The sequence below is a fragment of the Heterodontus francisci genome, chromosome 15, assembly GCF_036365525.1.
Source record: "Heterodontus francisci isolate sHetFra1 chromosome 15, sHetFra1.hap1, whole genome shotgun sequence".
In the NCBI taxonomy this organism is placed as follows: Eukaryota; Metazoa; Chordata; class Chondrichthyes; order Heterodontiformes; family Heterodontidae; genus Heterodontus; species Heterodontus francisci.
In genome coordinates this window covers 3,030,863-3,047,170 of record NC_090385.1, presented here as the reverse complement: position 1 = coordinate 3,047,170, position 16,308 = coordinate 3,030,863, and the positions used below count along the sequence as shown (strand labels likewise).

General features: G+C 40.8%; 1 protein-coding gene across 1 annotated transcript; it reads right to left on the bottom strand.

Annotated features, from left to right (window-relative positions):
- Positions 1 to 347: 347 nt before the first annotated feature.
- On the bottom strand, positions 348 to 13,361 carry LOC137377833 (CD40 ligand-like). The gene is given in 6 exon segments (XM_068047910.1): positions 348 to 2,904; positions 6,348 to 6,440; positions 10,922 to 10,988; positions 12,206 to 12,343; positions 12,928 to 13,092; positions 13,094 to 13,361. Coding segments are annotated over 6 exon segments (936 nt in total). The 5' UTR covers positions 13,154 to 13,361; the 3' UTR covers positions 348 to 2,491.
- Positions 13,362 to 16,308: the final 2,947 nt, after the last annotated feature.

The window sequence follows — 16,308 nt, the reverse complement described above, 5'->3', positions numbered from 1 at the left end:
AAGGGGAAAAATTTGCAGAGCTATGGGGAAAGAGCAGGGAAGTGGGACTAATTGGATAACTCTTTCAAGAGCCAGCACAGGCACGATGGGCTGAATAGCCTCTTTCTACGCTGCATCATTCTGTGATTCTATGATGTGATAATCTCCTCGGTTGGTTTCCAGATTAGGAAGTGGCAATTGTACCTGCTATCCAGCTGATCAAAAAATAATACAAACAGCTGCACACATTCGATAAATTCTGACCCTTGAAAATAGGAAAAAAAACAACATCCGTTCACAAAGAAGAAGAAAATCTTTATTTGTTTATAGGTTTTAGATGAGAATAGCTAAACTATACAATGGATCTATCCAAAAGTAACATTTCTTATATAAATATTCACAAAAATAAGCAATATTGTAAAACAATTCATGAAATGTGAACAATTTAATCAAATAAATAGCTTAACCTTAATATTATTAAACAACAGGTAAAACCGATAATTCTAAAAGTACTCTATTCACTCAAGTTGGGGTTATTTTTGGAGTGTATTTGCTTGAGATTTGTATTCTGCACAAAATACCAAATACACCCAAAAAATACATCTACCCTCACACACACACACACACACACACACACACACAGAAATAGGTATTAACCTGCTTTTGTAATTATAAACTTGACAAGTGCAATTTAATTATCCTGTTCCAGAATATGATAAATAAGATACAAAAAAAAACATTTTCAGATGTCTCTGAAATGCACATTGAGATTCAGAGCGCCATTTTAGCATTCTTGCAAACATTCATGACAGCATTGAGCTCACAGTAACACTTTCAATTATTACTGCATGACACACTTTTCACAGGACAGGGGGTAAAGGGAATAATTAGTGCTTTGTGCAAAAAAATCCTGCACGGTCTTTTGCCATTGCAGTGCATTGCCTAACAGGTGCTCCCAGTGATCTGCACTCCTGTTGTGAGCACTAGATCACACACTGAGAATCTGCAGAGTTTGGTTTGATAGAGAGATAGCTAAAAACTCCAGGGTGCTGTCAGAGCTTGTTACACGGGACAGTTTGGTTGATTTTGTTGGTGTAGAATAAAGTCAGTAGCAAATTTAGGAGGAAAATTACTTTGCAATAACAAAATTCTGTTTAGCAAGAACTGCTGAAGTGGTAACACATTATTTAGAAGATTTAAGAGCTTCACTTCCTGAGTCTCTATGGTTCAGTTCCACTTATCAAAGATACATCGCTTCGATTGTTAAACCACTTCATAGGGACAATGGAATAGAATGAGTCTATTTAAAGCTGTTTATCTGCAAAGTTACTGAGGCGTTTAATTTTTCCTTTCAATACGATGCTTTATGCATGCAATAAGAATAATATACTATTTCGAATACATTTTCGAAAAGTTCTAAATATATTGTTTCAGAAGGCATCATGATGATGGTACTCCTGCCCTTGTAATGAACTTATTGACTACAATGATGAACTCCAGTTTCCTCAGCTTTCTTTCAGTGCCAGCTCACTAATATTCACTCCTCTCTTTAGCTTGCTGACCAATTTTTCATTCAAAATCCACTTAGGCAAGTGTTAAAGAAACACAAGGACGTGTGCAGGCAATGCTTACTTGTAGCTAGCTTTGCCCCAGTGCTGACAGCCTGTGGTTTTCTGTTTACGAGCTGTAGGCTGCCTTCTTGTTGGTCTACACAGGATGCATTCATCAACCATCAACAGTCAGCACTTGAAATTAGTCTTTGCTAAAGAGTGCAAGTTTAATCACAAATCCAGTGAAAGAAAGTACACCCCCACTCACTTTACAGAATTTAACATCCCATCCTACCAAAACAAAAACCAGGTATTTTAAAGGAAAGTAGAGTTGCTTGAATGATCAGTTCCAGTGCAATTCCTGATGGCTTCAAAACTGGAAGATGCAGCTGACCCAAGGAGAAGGTTACAGCCCAAAGCACATGGACAAAATGGCTGATTCTGGGACCGGGGCAAGGGTCACTGAAGATAGTGCTGACAGGTAACATCTGGCCTTAAGGATCACTCGAGTATTGATTCAAGGAACAGATATTTCACTATCAGTTTCTTACACGTGTTGCTCAAGTGGATAATCCAAGTGAGCAGATGTGTAGGAGTTTGAGTCGGTCTTTACTCACTGTCTTGCAATATTCTTAGGATGCTGGGAATGTAAGATTTACAATTTCCTATGTTTCTATGTAAATCTTAAAAGAACACAAAGGCATGTCTGATTTTCATTGGAATATTAGACTATTGGCAATGAAAGAAGTGATTAAGAAATGTTGAAAAGTTGGATGTATTTTTGTTACTGAGTTGCATTTTGTGGCTGAACTGTTGAACTATGAAACTTTGCACACTTCTTGGCTCTGGGAATACCCTGCAGGCGAATACCCTGCAGGAGAGCAGTTAAAAGCAATGGGTCACTGGCAAAAGACCTGAGCCAATCTTCTATCTGAGACGAGTTTAAGTTTTAACAGAAGGAATTAAAGCTTAAAGATACCAAAGTAAGTGGCTTGGCCATAACTCAGCAGGTTTGGATCAGTCACAGATACAAATAACTGGTCTCCTGTTTTCAATTCAAACACTCCACCTTCATTGATGGAGTTGAAACTAGAAGCTTGATTTTTATTCACTGGCGTTTTGGATGCCTTCATGAGTAACGTAGCTTGCTCCTGTGTTCTTTGCAAATAGATGTACTGAAGAAATGGTGCAATGGATGTGCTGCCAGTCTTGTTACTGGATAGTCGAAAACTTATCTGACAGTAGATATAGTAAAATCCAGGATCGGTTATAACTAGCTTACCACTGGTGTAGTTTATGTTGTGTGTAAAAGCAGGAAACCCTTTAGCCATCCATTGTTTTATTGGAGATCCTTTGCCAGGAGGAAAAGTGGTCTCTAATGAAAAGAAAACAGTAAGCTATTATAGAAAGGCACAATGGATCTAGACTGTTTGAATAAACTGAATGGTTTCAACCTGTCTAGGACACATGACAATATCCATCTAGTGTAAGCAAATTGTCACAGGCTAGTGACCAGAAACACACTATTGGGGAAAATACTAGGCTCTGAAATGCTTGACCTTAATTAAACCATAACTCCTGCAGCAGAACAGAATCATTTAATTTCCACCCAAACTTTCTTCCTTAGCAAGTATTCAAATCCATACAAAGGAAATTGTAATCCTGATATCAGTTCATAATAATTTAAATGATTAATTTTCTATCTCCTCTGGAAAGGAAGAAATTGCATTTATATAGCACCTTCCTCATCCTCAGGACATCCCAAAGTGCTTCACAGCCAATTAATTACTTTCGGAGTCGTCACTGTTGTTACATGACCAAATGCCGTAGCCAATTGGTGCACAGCAGTTCCACAATTAGCAACTGACCAGTTATTCAGTTTTGGCAGGCTCCGTTCAGGGAATAATGATGGTCAGGAGACTAAGAGAACCCACCTGCTCTTCAAACGGTGCGGTGAGTTATCTTACATTCAGCTGAACAGGCCAAATGGGGCCTCAGTTTAATGGCCCAGTCAAAAGGCTGCACCTCTCCACTGCTGCTGCAGTGAAAGTTCAGCCTTCATTATGTGCTCAATTCCAGGAGTGAGCCTTGGACCCCCAATGTTTTGTATCGGAGGCGAGAAAACCACCAACTGACCCAAAACATACTGACATTCCATGCAGGGATACAGTTCTCAAGTGTTGGCAGGCTCTCTGGTCCTTCAGAGAGATGAGGCCTGTCTTCATGAATGAATCATGAGAGTCAGTGTCAATGGGCTATTGGACTTCAGAGGCATCTTAGCCAAGCCTCACAAAATCTTTACCCAGAATTTACCTCTGCGTGCTTTCCTGTACAGGCTATTGGAGAGAAATCAGTAGTGGGAACCCCAGCTGTTTTGCTATTATTTGCCTCTTCTGTTGACCCAGGAGCTAATGTGAGGACTGCCACAGCTGCTGTGGCTGAGATTGGTTGTCCCAGTACAGATCAAACCATTGAAGGTGAACTGATGCTGGGGTCAGGACTTTCACAGCAGCACCTTGCTTTTCTTTTCAAAGGTTGCCTTCCAGAAACTAACATTTGCAGCTTTTTTTGGGCCCAATTCCTGTAGGGCTCTGACCATGCGTCCTGTAGACGGACTTTACATTGGGGTGAGGGGGGACTGGAGGTGGAACTGATGTTATTCCATTAGTCTGTCCCTTCTAATGAAGACCGCATGGATGGGGAGGGAGAAAGCAGAGTGGGGTGGGGTAAGCGGCAGAACAGGAGTGGGGGCAAACGGGGGAGGGGTAGGCACCTTTTTCTTACTTCTACTGAAATCCCCTGGGACAGGGTAAAAAAGGGGCAGAGATCCAATGAAACCAGGCCCAGAGCCCAATTTTCAAACAGCCCACCCAGATTCTGCTGCCCGGCCTGGAAATTGTGGGGCCAATTTAGTCACTCGTTAATAGGTATGGGCCTAGGGAACAAAACTGCCGTAATTCAATGGAGTTTGGCAGTCTGACTCAGAGAATCCTAGGGGGGCTGAGCTGTGAAATGTGAAAGGTCACACTAGTACAGTAGGCTCTTCTGAGGTTATGCTTGAGGTTAAAGCGAGATAGCGGAGAAGAAACATTACTCGCACCCTACACAATACTCGACCCGAGAATACTTAACGCTGACACAGGCCTAACAAAGTATTCCATTGACATTTCGCATTTGGATAGCACTAAGAAAGTTTACAAAGGCAAAACCCTGAACATTTACTTCAACTATGTTTCCACAAGTAACATAATTCTAATACTATGAATGGTTCTCGTTTTGAAATATATTATTTTCTGGTTAATTTTTAGATGTTAATTGACATCTCGCGGCCCTGCTCCACTTACACTGGGATCTTACCATGCACCCTGCAACTGCACTAGGAATAACTGGGGGTGGAGTTGGGAGGAATTTCTTATTCCTGTCATTTCCCAAATCCTGTCTCTCCTAGCGATTTTTTTTTTTCCTTCTCAGGATATGGGCATCACTGGCCAGGCCAGCATTTATTGCCTATCCCTAATTGCCCTTGAGAAGGTGGTGGTGAGCTGCCTTCTTGAACTGCTGCAGTCCATGTGAGGTAGGTGCACCCACAGTGCTATTAGGAAGGGAGTTTCAAGATTTTGAACCAGTGACAGTGAAGGAACGGCGATATAGTTCCAAGTCAGGATGGTGTGTGGCTTGGAGGGGAACTTGCAGGTGGTGGTGTTCCCATGCATCTGCTGCCCTTGTCCTTCTAGTTGGTAGAGGTCGCGGGTTTGGAAGGTGCTGTCTAAGGAGCCTTGGTGCGTTGCTGCAGTGCATCTTGTAGATGGTACACACTGCTGCCACTGTGCGTCGGTGGTGGAGGGAGTGAATGTTTGTGGATGGGGTGGCAATCAAGCGGGCTGCTTTGTCCTGGACGGTGTCGAGCTTCTTGTGTGTTCTTGGAACTGCATCCATCCAGGCAAGTGGAGAGTATTCCATCACACTCCTGACTTGTGCCTTGTCGATGGTGGACAGGCTTTGGGGAGTCAGGAGGTGAGTTACTCGCCTCAGGATTTCCAGCCTCTGACCTGCTCTTGTAGCCACAATATTTATGTGGCTGGTCCAATGCTGGTCAATAGTATTCTGGCCAGGATGTTGATGGTGACGGATTCAGTGATGGTGATGCTGTTGAATATTTGTGTGGAGAGTTCAGGAAAGCCAATCGTCTCAGAGTGCCAGTGAGGCTGAAGGTCTGGATATGGGCATGTAGCTGCTAGGGCTTATGTGCCACCTCCTATTGTTATCCATGTCCATCTGCAGGCGTGACCACACATCACAAAATGTTGATGCCCAAATAAGGAGTATGTGACATACAACAAACTTGTTATAATTTTAATCAACCTCCCACTATATCGCAGATGCAGAGTGAAAAGCAAGGGGATTCCCCAAAAATGCAAGAGAAATAAAACCAAATATACTAATATCATAATATATAAAATATAATGGAATCCATCTTTATCTATTTCAATATATTAGAAATTGTACATTTAATGCATTTCCATCGATTTTATTCATTTATAAATTCCTAGTTCAGTATTTACTGCTACTCCTGTTCCTATATTCCGATGTTCCTATTAGATTTCTGGATGCTAATGACATCAAGGGATACGAGATAGTGCAGGAAAATGGTGTTGAGGTAGATGATCAGCCATGATCTAGTTGAATTGTGGAGTAGGCTTGATGGGCTGAATGGCCTACTCCTGTTCCTATATTCCTATGTTCCTATTACAATGTACAGTTTCCAAGTCACACTCTCCCGCCAGTGAAACAATCTTTCGGATGATTCTTACACCTTACCTGCTCTATCGTTGGCTTTGTTTGGGGCGATGAGATGAGCTGCTGTACGGCGATTGCTGTGGATACTGTCACTCGTTGTACCAGGATGGTTACCTAAACATCAAGGTAAACAACTTTGAAGGAAACTCAAACAGTGTAACACATGATATCTACAGTCAGTCTTCAAAGTCTATTGCTTCCTGGAATTAGGTGTCCCAGTTAACAGACACCACACCAGTTTACTGTAGCCAGAGGCACACTAAGGAGATGTAGTGAGAATTACTGGTTGGGCTTCTTCAATTGTTGATAGACATGGATTGGTTTCTGGAACTACTTCATACCATGCTAGTAAGTCAAGGTCACCATTGTGTGCTATAAGGGAAAAAAAAGCTTACATTTCTGTAGCACCTTTCACATCCTCAGGATGTCCCAAAGTGCTTTAGAGCCAAAATATACTTTCTAAAGTGTAGTTACCGTTGTAATGTAGGAAACACAGCAGCCAATTTGTGTACCAGCAAGCTCCCACAAACAGCAATGTGATAACAACCAGATCATTTGTTTCAGTAATGTTAATTCAGAGATTAATATTGGCCTGGACACCAGGAAGAACTCCCCTGCTCGTTTTCAAATAGCATCCACCTGAAAGGGCAGATAGGGCCTTGACTTAACATCTCATTTGACTGTGCAGCACTCTCTCACTGGAGTATCAGCTTAGTTTGTGGAGTGGGGTTGAACCCACAACCTTCTGACTCAGCAGAGAGATGCTACCCACTGAGCCAAGGTTGACACTGGTAATGTGGATAATATGTCATTTTCAGTCATTTTTAACAACAAAAACCTACTTAAATGATGCCACAGTGAACATAAGAGGAAGTTAGAGAAAGCAATATGTTGGACTGCATTGTGTGCATAAACAAAAACCATTGACACATTCTGGAGTGTAAGAGATCTGATCTCAGCCTTTGCTGATGTTACAACTCGCTTATGCTCCATTGGTGAAATATTGTCAGTTCAGGAAAGCACTTTGCAGTATCTCAAACTGCAGGAGCTGAGAAATGGCTGGCCAGTCCGATTGATAATTGTCTTCCTTAGCCTGACTATGTAGCAATCAGAATGGTGGCCTTGGAGAGGCAGTGGCTTGGACTGTCTGCCCATCTCTCTGAAGCAGGTAGCAGCATGAACTTTTAATGGGATAAAGTACATGACAGCAACAGACATTTAGGATCGGAAGTGTTCAGACAAAGGCAAATAACAAAATGGAAAACCAGATCAACACCCGATTTCCATTTACCCATATCATAGAATGACACAGCACTGAAGGAGGGGTGAAAGGTTATCGGAGGTCAGTGGAAATGTGGAGTAATCAGTTCAGTCATGAACTGTTTGAATGGCGGAGCAGGCTCGAGGGGTCGAGTGGCCTACTCCTGCGTCTTAATTTGTATGTTCATATGTTCATTTAGCCCATCATACCTATGATGGATCTTTGAAAGATCTATCCAATAAGTCCCATCCCCCTGCTCTTTCCCCATAGCCTAGTAGATTTCTTTTTTCAAGTATTTATCCAATTCCCTTTTGAAAGTTACTATCTAATCTGCTTCCACTGCCTTTTCAGGCAGCGCGTTCCAGATCACAACAACTCACTGTGTAGAAAATGTCTCCTGAGACAGAATCATCTGTGATTTACATATTAGAATGTAGATAGTTAAAAATATTCTTTAAATGATTAGCATCATAACATTTCAGGAAGTAATAATGATCATCCTAATGCAATTTTATGCTTTTGTTTAATTAAGAGAATTGACAATAGTTTTGATCTTTAACTGTATGTAAAGCATATTCAGTGCCTTAAGGAGTTTAAGCCAAGTTCTGCAGGATATTGAATCAGCAGAACTGTCATAATAAGGTACAAAAAATGATGCTAGAGTAATGCAGACCACACAGCTTCCTTTGGAAGAAAATTGATCCTTTATATTGGCTATCAATACTAAACTAATTTAGAAAGGACACTGAAGACCATGATCTAGTCAATGCTATTTCATACTACAATATCTCACTGAAGCAGGCAACAACAGGTTGTGTTTCTGAGGTATATTTTTGTTGGGGGTGGGGGATGGGGTAGCTGTATTTAATGGGTGTGGTAACCTAATGGTTATGGTACTGGATTAGTAACATACAGATTGTGAGTTCTGATCCCAGCTTGACAAGTTATAAAATTGTATTCAATAAATCTGACTATGCACAGCATTGTTGGAAAAAGTTAACTGGTTCACTAATATCTCACAGAGAGGGGAATCTGCTTTCCTTACTCAACTTGGCTTACCCTTAACTCTAACTACTGAGATGAGGAGAGATTTCTTCACCCAGAGAGCGGTGAACCTGTGGAATTCTCTACCACGTAAAGCAATTGAGACCAAATCATTAAATATATTCAGGAAAGAGTTAGATATAGTTTTTAGGGCTAATGGGATCAAGGGATACGGGGAGAAAGCGGGAACAGGTTACTGAGTTTAGATGATCAGCCATGATGGTATTGAATGGCAGAGAAGGGCCGAATGGCCTACTCCTGCTCCTATTTTTCTGTGTTTATAATTCATTGTTTTGTGGTTGACCATCCTGTAGAATGGTGTGCATTACCCTGACGACCAGTGGCTAGAGCAGGTGCCAATGCTGAAAACAACTTACAGCTTTAATTGGGAGCTTCACTTGTAGCAGAACCTGCCTCTCAGGGATTGGCCACAGCCATCAGCAAAGGAGCACCAAGAGAAGACACCCCACTTGTTTGCTGTGTGTCCATCATCTTTCATAGATGGAAAGTTGACCCTTAACTGAATTCAGAGTGACTGGGGATGGGCATTAAATGTTGCCTTGTCAGTGCTGCCTACATCTCAGTAATTAATTGAAAATTATTTGCACAATCAATAAACAGTCTATCAGATGAAGAAAAGGTATTTGGTCTTTAGTTGGAACGGGTAGAGCCCCCTTATTAACTGTACACAGATCACACATTATTCATTTTGGATTTCTCTGTGGTGGAATGCAAATGCTGCTGATGAGTGCACGTGCACTGTGCACCACCTGAGCAAGCTGGGCTACATAGACATCATTTCAACATCATTTATCTGGGAGATCAAAGGAGGTTGCAAAACCCCATTGTCGCAGCAACTCTCTGCCTTTATGTTTCGGCGGTGATTAATTGATGGAACAGTTGTTTGCAGCAATCAATTATTGATGCAGTTAGAGAGCTGGTATACAGCTACTTAGGGTAAAGTAGTATAATGGTTTGCCTCCTAGTCTAATTCTCCAGCATGTGTTAGTTCAAATCCCACCATGGCAGGCAGACATTTTGAGTTCAGTTTTTAAAAAAAAGTTAAAAAATGGGATGTTATAAAAAGACAACTGCTTCACTAATATGTTTAAGCAAAAGAAATCTGCTGACCTTACCTGGTATGGGCCTGTATGTGACTCCAGTCCCATACCTCTGTCCTAGCAAACCACTTAGTTATATCAAATTCAGGGGAACTAGGGATGGGTAATAAACGTTGTCCTTGCTTATGATTCCCATATCCTGAAAATGAATACTGCATCATTGGGAATCAGCTTTTGTAGCCAGACCCTGATTTGAATGGTCAATACATGAAAGCCAAATGGTGTGAGACAACAGCAGCTGCTCTCACACACACTTCAGTTCACCCTTTCTGCAGTATAACTCCAGCCTGGTGGAAAGTGCTGGCAGCTTTTATAGCCTTTATGGGATCATTTTACTATTCACCCCCCCCCCCCCCCCCCCCCTCCCCACTACCCTATGACACCCAATGTTAAAGATGAATCTTCCATCAAGGCACAAATACACAGAGCTACTTTACCTCTTGATAGTGTGACCCTGAGCAATGCACAGCCAGCAGTATAATTCCATTCTGCTGACTGTGCATCACACAGTATGGTACAGGTTGTTGTTGAACAAGTGGTTTGTTGGTCTAGGGGTATGGTTCTTGTTTAGGGTATGTAGTTGATTAAAATGCAGGAATTTCTGGGTTTAAATCCTAGACAAGCCTTTTGTGTTTTTATATTTCTTGATGTTAATATCAAGGAATGTGGTAATGGTGTAGGAAAATGGCATTGATATAGATCGAGTGCAGTTTAGTTTATTGGTGGAGCAGACATGAGGGCTGACTGGCCTACTCCTGCTCCTATGTTCCTAACTCAAGTCTCACCTGAAGATTATACAGTTCATGTTTTCACCAGCTTATTTCTATAAATTACATTGGTATAAAAAAGCAACAACTTTTTATTCATTTACAATTGTCAGTTTGATCTTTAAAGAACTAATTCCTTCACAAAGTGTTTACAAAACTACACCAGACCAAACCAAGTCAATTAGACCAAGTCAATTAGACCAAGTCAATTAGCACCCATTTCATCCTCAGTTTCAGAATTTTCTTTGAATATTTTCAAAAATAGGATCTTAGTCGTGTTATAAAAATATAATTCCTAAAAATGATTAGAAAGTTTGACAGTTTGGCCTTGTACAGTTTCTGTAGTCTCCTTTGTGAAGCTTGTGAAAATCGTTCATAAAAAATGAGTGATCTGTGAAATACCTATCTGCCTTTCTTGTTTAGGCTCTCCCGTGCCACGTGGCTTCTCTTCAGTGTTGTTAGATAGGTACTAAAAAGAGTAAAGAGCCACACAATTAGCATCTTAAAGTAAAGATTACAGCATGAGAAAATGCAGAGACCATTCCGTCCATCAATCCGACTGCACTTGGAGCCTGTGTTAATAATTCTATCATGGACTTTCCTCCTGCATCAACTGTTCGTCCTTACTTCAGTCTCCCCTGAAATATCTTTTTAAACATCTGTATAACCCCTTAGTTTCCTGCCGGACAGATATTTACCAAAGGAAGCGTGCACTGAAAAAAGCGATTGTTGCACCTAGTTCATTCTGTCCACAGTCCATGGAAGGAAGATGCTGCATTTATATAGCACCTTACGGTACCTCAGACACATCATAAATCTTCAGATAGGATGAATGGCATAGTGCACTTACTATAAAATCATAGGACCCTTCCAGAAAGAGTAAGGAGATGAACAACCGGTTCATTTGTACCTTTGGTGAAGTTAGTTGATGAAGGAATGATGTTCAAGGCACCGGGAGACCCCCCCGGGAGACACCCCACCCCGCGCTCCTCTTTCAATGGCCTTTAACGTCCATCTCAAAAGGACATCTCAGCCAAAGGACAGCACTTCCGACAGTGCAGCACTCCCTCAGCACTGCATCAGAGTGTCAGCCTCCATTCGCCATCATTGACAGATTTCTCCCATTGGACCATTTCTTCCTCGGAGAAAGATTTTGCAGAATGTGTCCAAAATGAAATCAAATAGAAGTTCCGATCTAACGATTCATGCAATTACTCTCCGTACTTGATCTGCTGACATCTCCTCGGTCCCACTGACACTAGAGCCCTGCTTTATCCAACCCATTATTTTACAGTCTCTATCTGTGTTTTCCTAAACAAACCTCATTCCAAAACACTGAATTAGATACTCAGCAAACATATTCACTGCTTTAATTTTGTTGTTGTTGAGAGTTTATTCCACATACGGAACTGTTCCAAAAGTGTCTGATGCTATTTTATAAATCTTTAAATTGCTAGCCCCACTCGGTCTTGGATAAACAGGAACAAAGATTTCTAGTTGCAGTGTTTTTGCAGTTCACCTAGTTTTAATAAACATATTTAGATACATCAAAAGATCGACAGAGTGACCACAATCTAATGAAAGCATGTCTCTAACAAACAGGACATTGCCAATCACCAGAAGGTAGTTGTATATTTCTCTATATTTCTGCACTAGAATTCCTGTTGAACAAGTTTGCTGGTTTACCTTCTGAAGTAGACGCTGAATTTCGGATCTTTTTTCATCACAAAAATCCTTGTCCTTTTCAGCCTGATTTTTATTTTCACATTTTTTTATAATTTGCAGGAACGTATATTCTCGATCCGTACTCTCAATTTGCTGAGCCTTTTGGAGGAAATAAAGAACAAAAATAGGTAAAAATGCCCCATGACAATGAAACAGTTTGAAAGCACAGATAACAACAGACACATTTCTCTCAGATCTTTAACGTGAATGAACTTTCTGAACAAGATTCTATATCAACCTCCCGTCGGGCGCTTTAATGTCATTAATAAACGGGACAGACGGGAAACTTTTTGCTAACTCCGTTATACAGCTGTCATTCCTTAACATAATCAAATAGTTATCATTTTACTAACTGCGGTCTGTGTAGCGATGGTTCACAGTCAAAGATCATTATTTACTTGCAGTTTTTAATTATTTCCCTTTGTTTTTGCTTTATATATCCTGAATAGAAACTCGTATTGCTGAATTCCTAAATACCCTTTAATAAATCGCTACTTTGGGTTCTCTGTATCTCCCTGAATTTAGTAAATATTTCAATATTAATTTGAACATTGCTGCCAACGTAAAAAGAGACACATAATTCAATGAAAGAACATTAAAGTTTTAAAAAAAAACCGTTGAATTAATATTAAAACATCAACAATGAATTTAACAGCTTAGGCTAAAGACTTCCGTTTTCCTACCTTGTCAAGTTTGATAGAAAAGTACACATAAAGCAAGGCGCTTGTGATCATATGGCCCAGGAGTAAGAGAACTATCAGGTAGATTAACACTCGGATAGAGACAGAGGGTTGCTGCTCACAACCCTTCTGCTGCTGAGTTGACTTGTTTGACGTTTCGTTCATGTTTATGAACCAATGCAGACACTATCAGCACCTCTTTCACACTGGAGCTGCCAGCGGACAACATTCAATCTTTTGTCATCTCACACCTTTCAGGAAACTGAAGAAGTTATACAGCACATTTCTTCAAACCCCACACTTCCTGGAAAATATGTCTCGCCTTCGTCAGGTTAGAAGAGTAACTTGTACCAGCAAAATCATTCCCCTTCCTCTAGCTTTCCCCTCTTACTGTTTAACATGAAACGAGATGTCTTACCCTCGTTGCAACTTTTATCAGTTTTATTGTTTGTGACCAATAGTCAAGTAGGGGGTAATCTCTTGATCAATTCGCATTTCCTGTATCAACTATTTCCTTTGATTGTTCTAACTTTTCTCTTGCAAACTGTTTGTAAAGTTATTCTTTTTCTCCCTGGATTGGGGATGTTTTGCTTCCAAAATTATTTCCTTGCAACAGTTTTACTTTTCAGTATTTGTGAATGCACAAGAACTGAAAACTTGTAGCTAAAAGTCCAACGTTACTCAGTGTTGTACAGTTAGTGCATCACCTTGGTTCGCACAGTTTCAGTCTTTTTTTTTAGCTGTACAGAGTTTTTGTGCAACTGGAACAACACCCACATTATGTATGGCCTTGGGTACAAAAGTCATCTTTGCTCAGAATCACTGCATCCAGCACCGTTCTGTTTGCCTCTTGTAATGTGTTAGATTAATGGCCCATTTAGTTAATGTTCTGAATGCACTGGATTTGATTGCACAGATTGTTCCTAAAAGAACAATGGTTTAGAGACTTACTTTCACCTGGTTCGATGTCAAATACATTAAAGATTAGTGTAAATTCATTACCATAGCTTCTACACTGACAACATAAACTTTGGTTTGATATGATGCTGATTTTTGATTTATGTTTGCGAGCGATATTTGCATTGTCCCAGAACCATACGTACGTGCAGTTATTTTTTTTTAGAGATACAGCACTGAAACAGGCCCTTCGGCCCACCGAGTCTGTGCCGACCATCAACCACCCATCTATACTAATCCCACACTAATTCTATATTCCTAACACATATCCCCACCTGTCCCTATATTTCCCTCCCACCTACCTATACTAGGGGCAATTGCTAATGGCCAACTAACCTATCAACATGCAAGTCTTTGGCTTGTGGGAGGAAACCGGAGCACCCGGAGGAAACCCATGCAGACGCAGGGAGAACTTGCAAACTCCACACAGGCAGTACCCAGAATTGAACCCGGGTCCCTGGAGCTGTGAGGCTGCTGTGCTAACCACTGCGCCACTGTGCTGCCCTATACCCCACTGCTATACCGCACATCAAATTACAGCTAAAAGGTGTCTTCTTAATGAATTACAATGTGACTGTTTTACAACTAAACCTTGACATGGGTAGTACAGAAATATAATCCACATTTGTGACGGTTTACTGTGAAAACAGTTACTAATTACCCAAAAATTTGGTAAGCCACTTCAAAAAGATCCTTGCTCTATTCTCTGAATCATCTATAGTCTTTCTTTGTTTCTTGGCTTGTTGAAGTCACTGATCAAACCTTTTCCTCACCACACTTACCTGTTCCATTGTGCAGTGACACTGGTCTGTATTGCTTTTTAACTTTAAGATTTTAATGTGTATATGTTAAAGCAGAGTAATTATAAGGCTGAGTTTAACACTTGGAGTTCTGTTGGTGACCATGATCCAATCAAATATCCTATAATGTGAACAGAATAAAGATCTAATCATGTCTGAGAAATAACTCAAAACACTTCACACAAGTTAATTTTTGAAATCCTGTCATTGTTCTCATGTAAGCAAATGTACCAACAAGGTTCCACAATCAACAACAAGTGATTAAAATAAAAACAGAAAGTGCTGGAAATACTCAGCAGGTCTGGCAACATCTGTGGAGAGAGTTAACCTTTCGGGTCAGTGACCTTTCATCAAAACTGGCAAAGGTTAGAAAAGAATAAGGTTTTAAGCAAGTGAAGGGGAGGAAGTGAGGAAGAGAACAAAGGAGAAGGTGTGTGATAGGGCAGAGGACAGGAAAGATTAGATAACAAAGATGTCATGGGACAAAGGTAAAGATTTCCAGCATCTGCAGTATTTTGCTTTTAACACCAAATGATTGTCCACTTAGTCTGTTGTATGTTAAGGGAGGAATTCTAGAATCGTGTCTGTGCCGGTTCTTTGACAGAGCTATCCAATTAGCCCCACTCCTCTGCTCTTTCCCTGCAAAATTTTTCCCCTCAAGTATTTCTCCAATTCCCTTTTGAAAGTTATTATTGAATCTGCTTCCACCGCCCTTTCAGGCAGCGCGTTCCAGATCACAACAACTCACTGTGTCAAAAAATATTTCCTTTTGTCGCCTTCGGTTCTTTTGCCAATTATTTAAATCTGTGTCCTCTGGTTACTGACCCTCCTGCCACTGGAAACAGTTTTTCCTTATTTACTCTATCAAAACCCATCATGATTTTGAAAACCTCTATTACATCTCTTTATCTTCTCTGCTGTAAGGAGAACAATCCCAGCTTCTCCAGTCTCTCCATATAACTGAAATCCCTCAACCCTGGGATTGTTCCAAAAAATCTCCTCCGCACCCTCTCCACAGCCTTGAAATTCTCTCTAAAGTGTGGTGCCCAGATTGAACACAATACTCCAGCTGTGGTGGAATCAGCATTTATTAAGGTTTAGTGTAACTTCCTTGCCCTTGTACTCTTTCCTCTATTAATAAAGCCAAGGATCCCATATGCCTTTTTAATAGTTTAAACTTGTCCTCTCATCTTCAAAGCTTTGTGCACAAACACCCACAGGTGTTATTTTGCCTCTCCTCATTCTTCTTACCAAAATGCACACTTCTGTCTGTTAAACTGCATCTGCCTTGTGTCTGCCCACTTCACCAGCCTGTCTCTGTCCTCCTGAAATATGTACTATCCTCCTCACTGTTTACTCCCTTTCCACATTTCGTGACATCTGCAAACCTTGAAAATATGTCCTGTATATCAAGTCCAGGCCCTTAACTTTGGAATGTTGACCAAGAAAATAGGAACAGGAGAAGGCCATTCAGTCCATCGAGCCTGTTCCACCATTCAGTGAAATCATGGCTGATCTGTACTTCAACAGGTTGATGTTAAGAAGGAGGATGTGCTGGAAATTTTGAAAGACATGAGGATAGATAAGTCCTCGGGGCCAGACGGGATATACCCAAGGATATTACAGG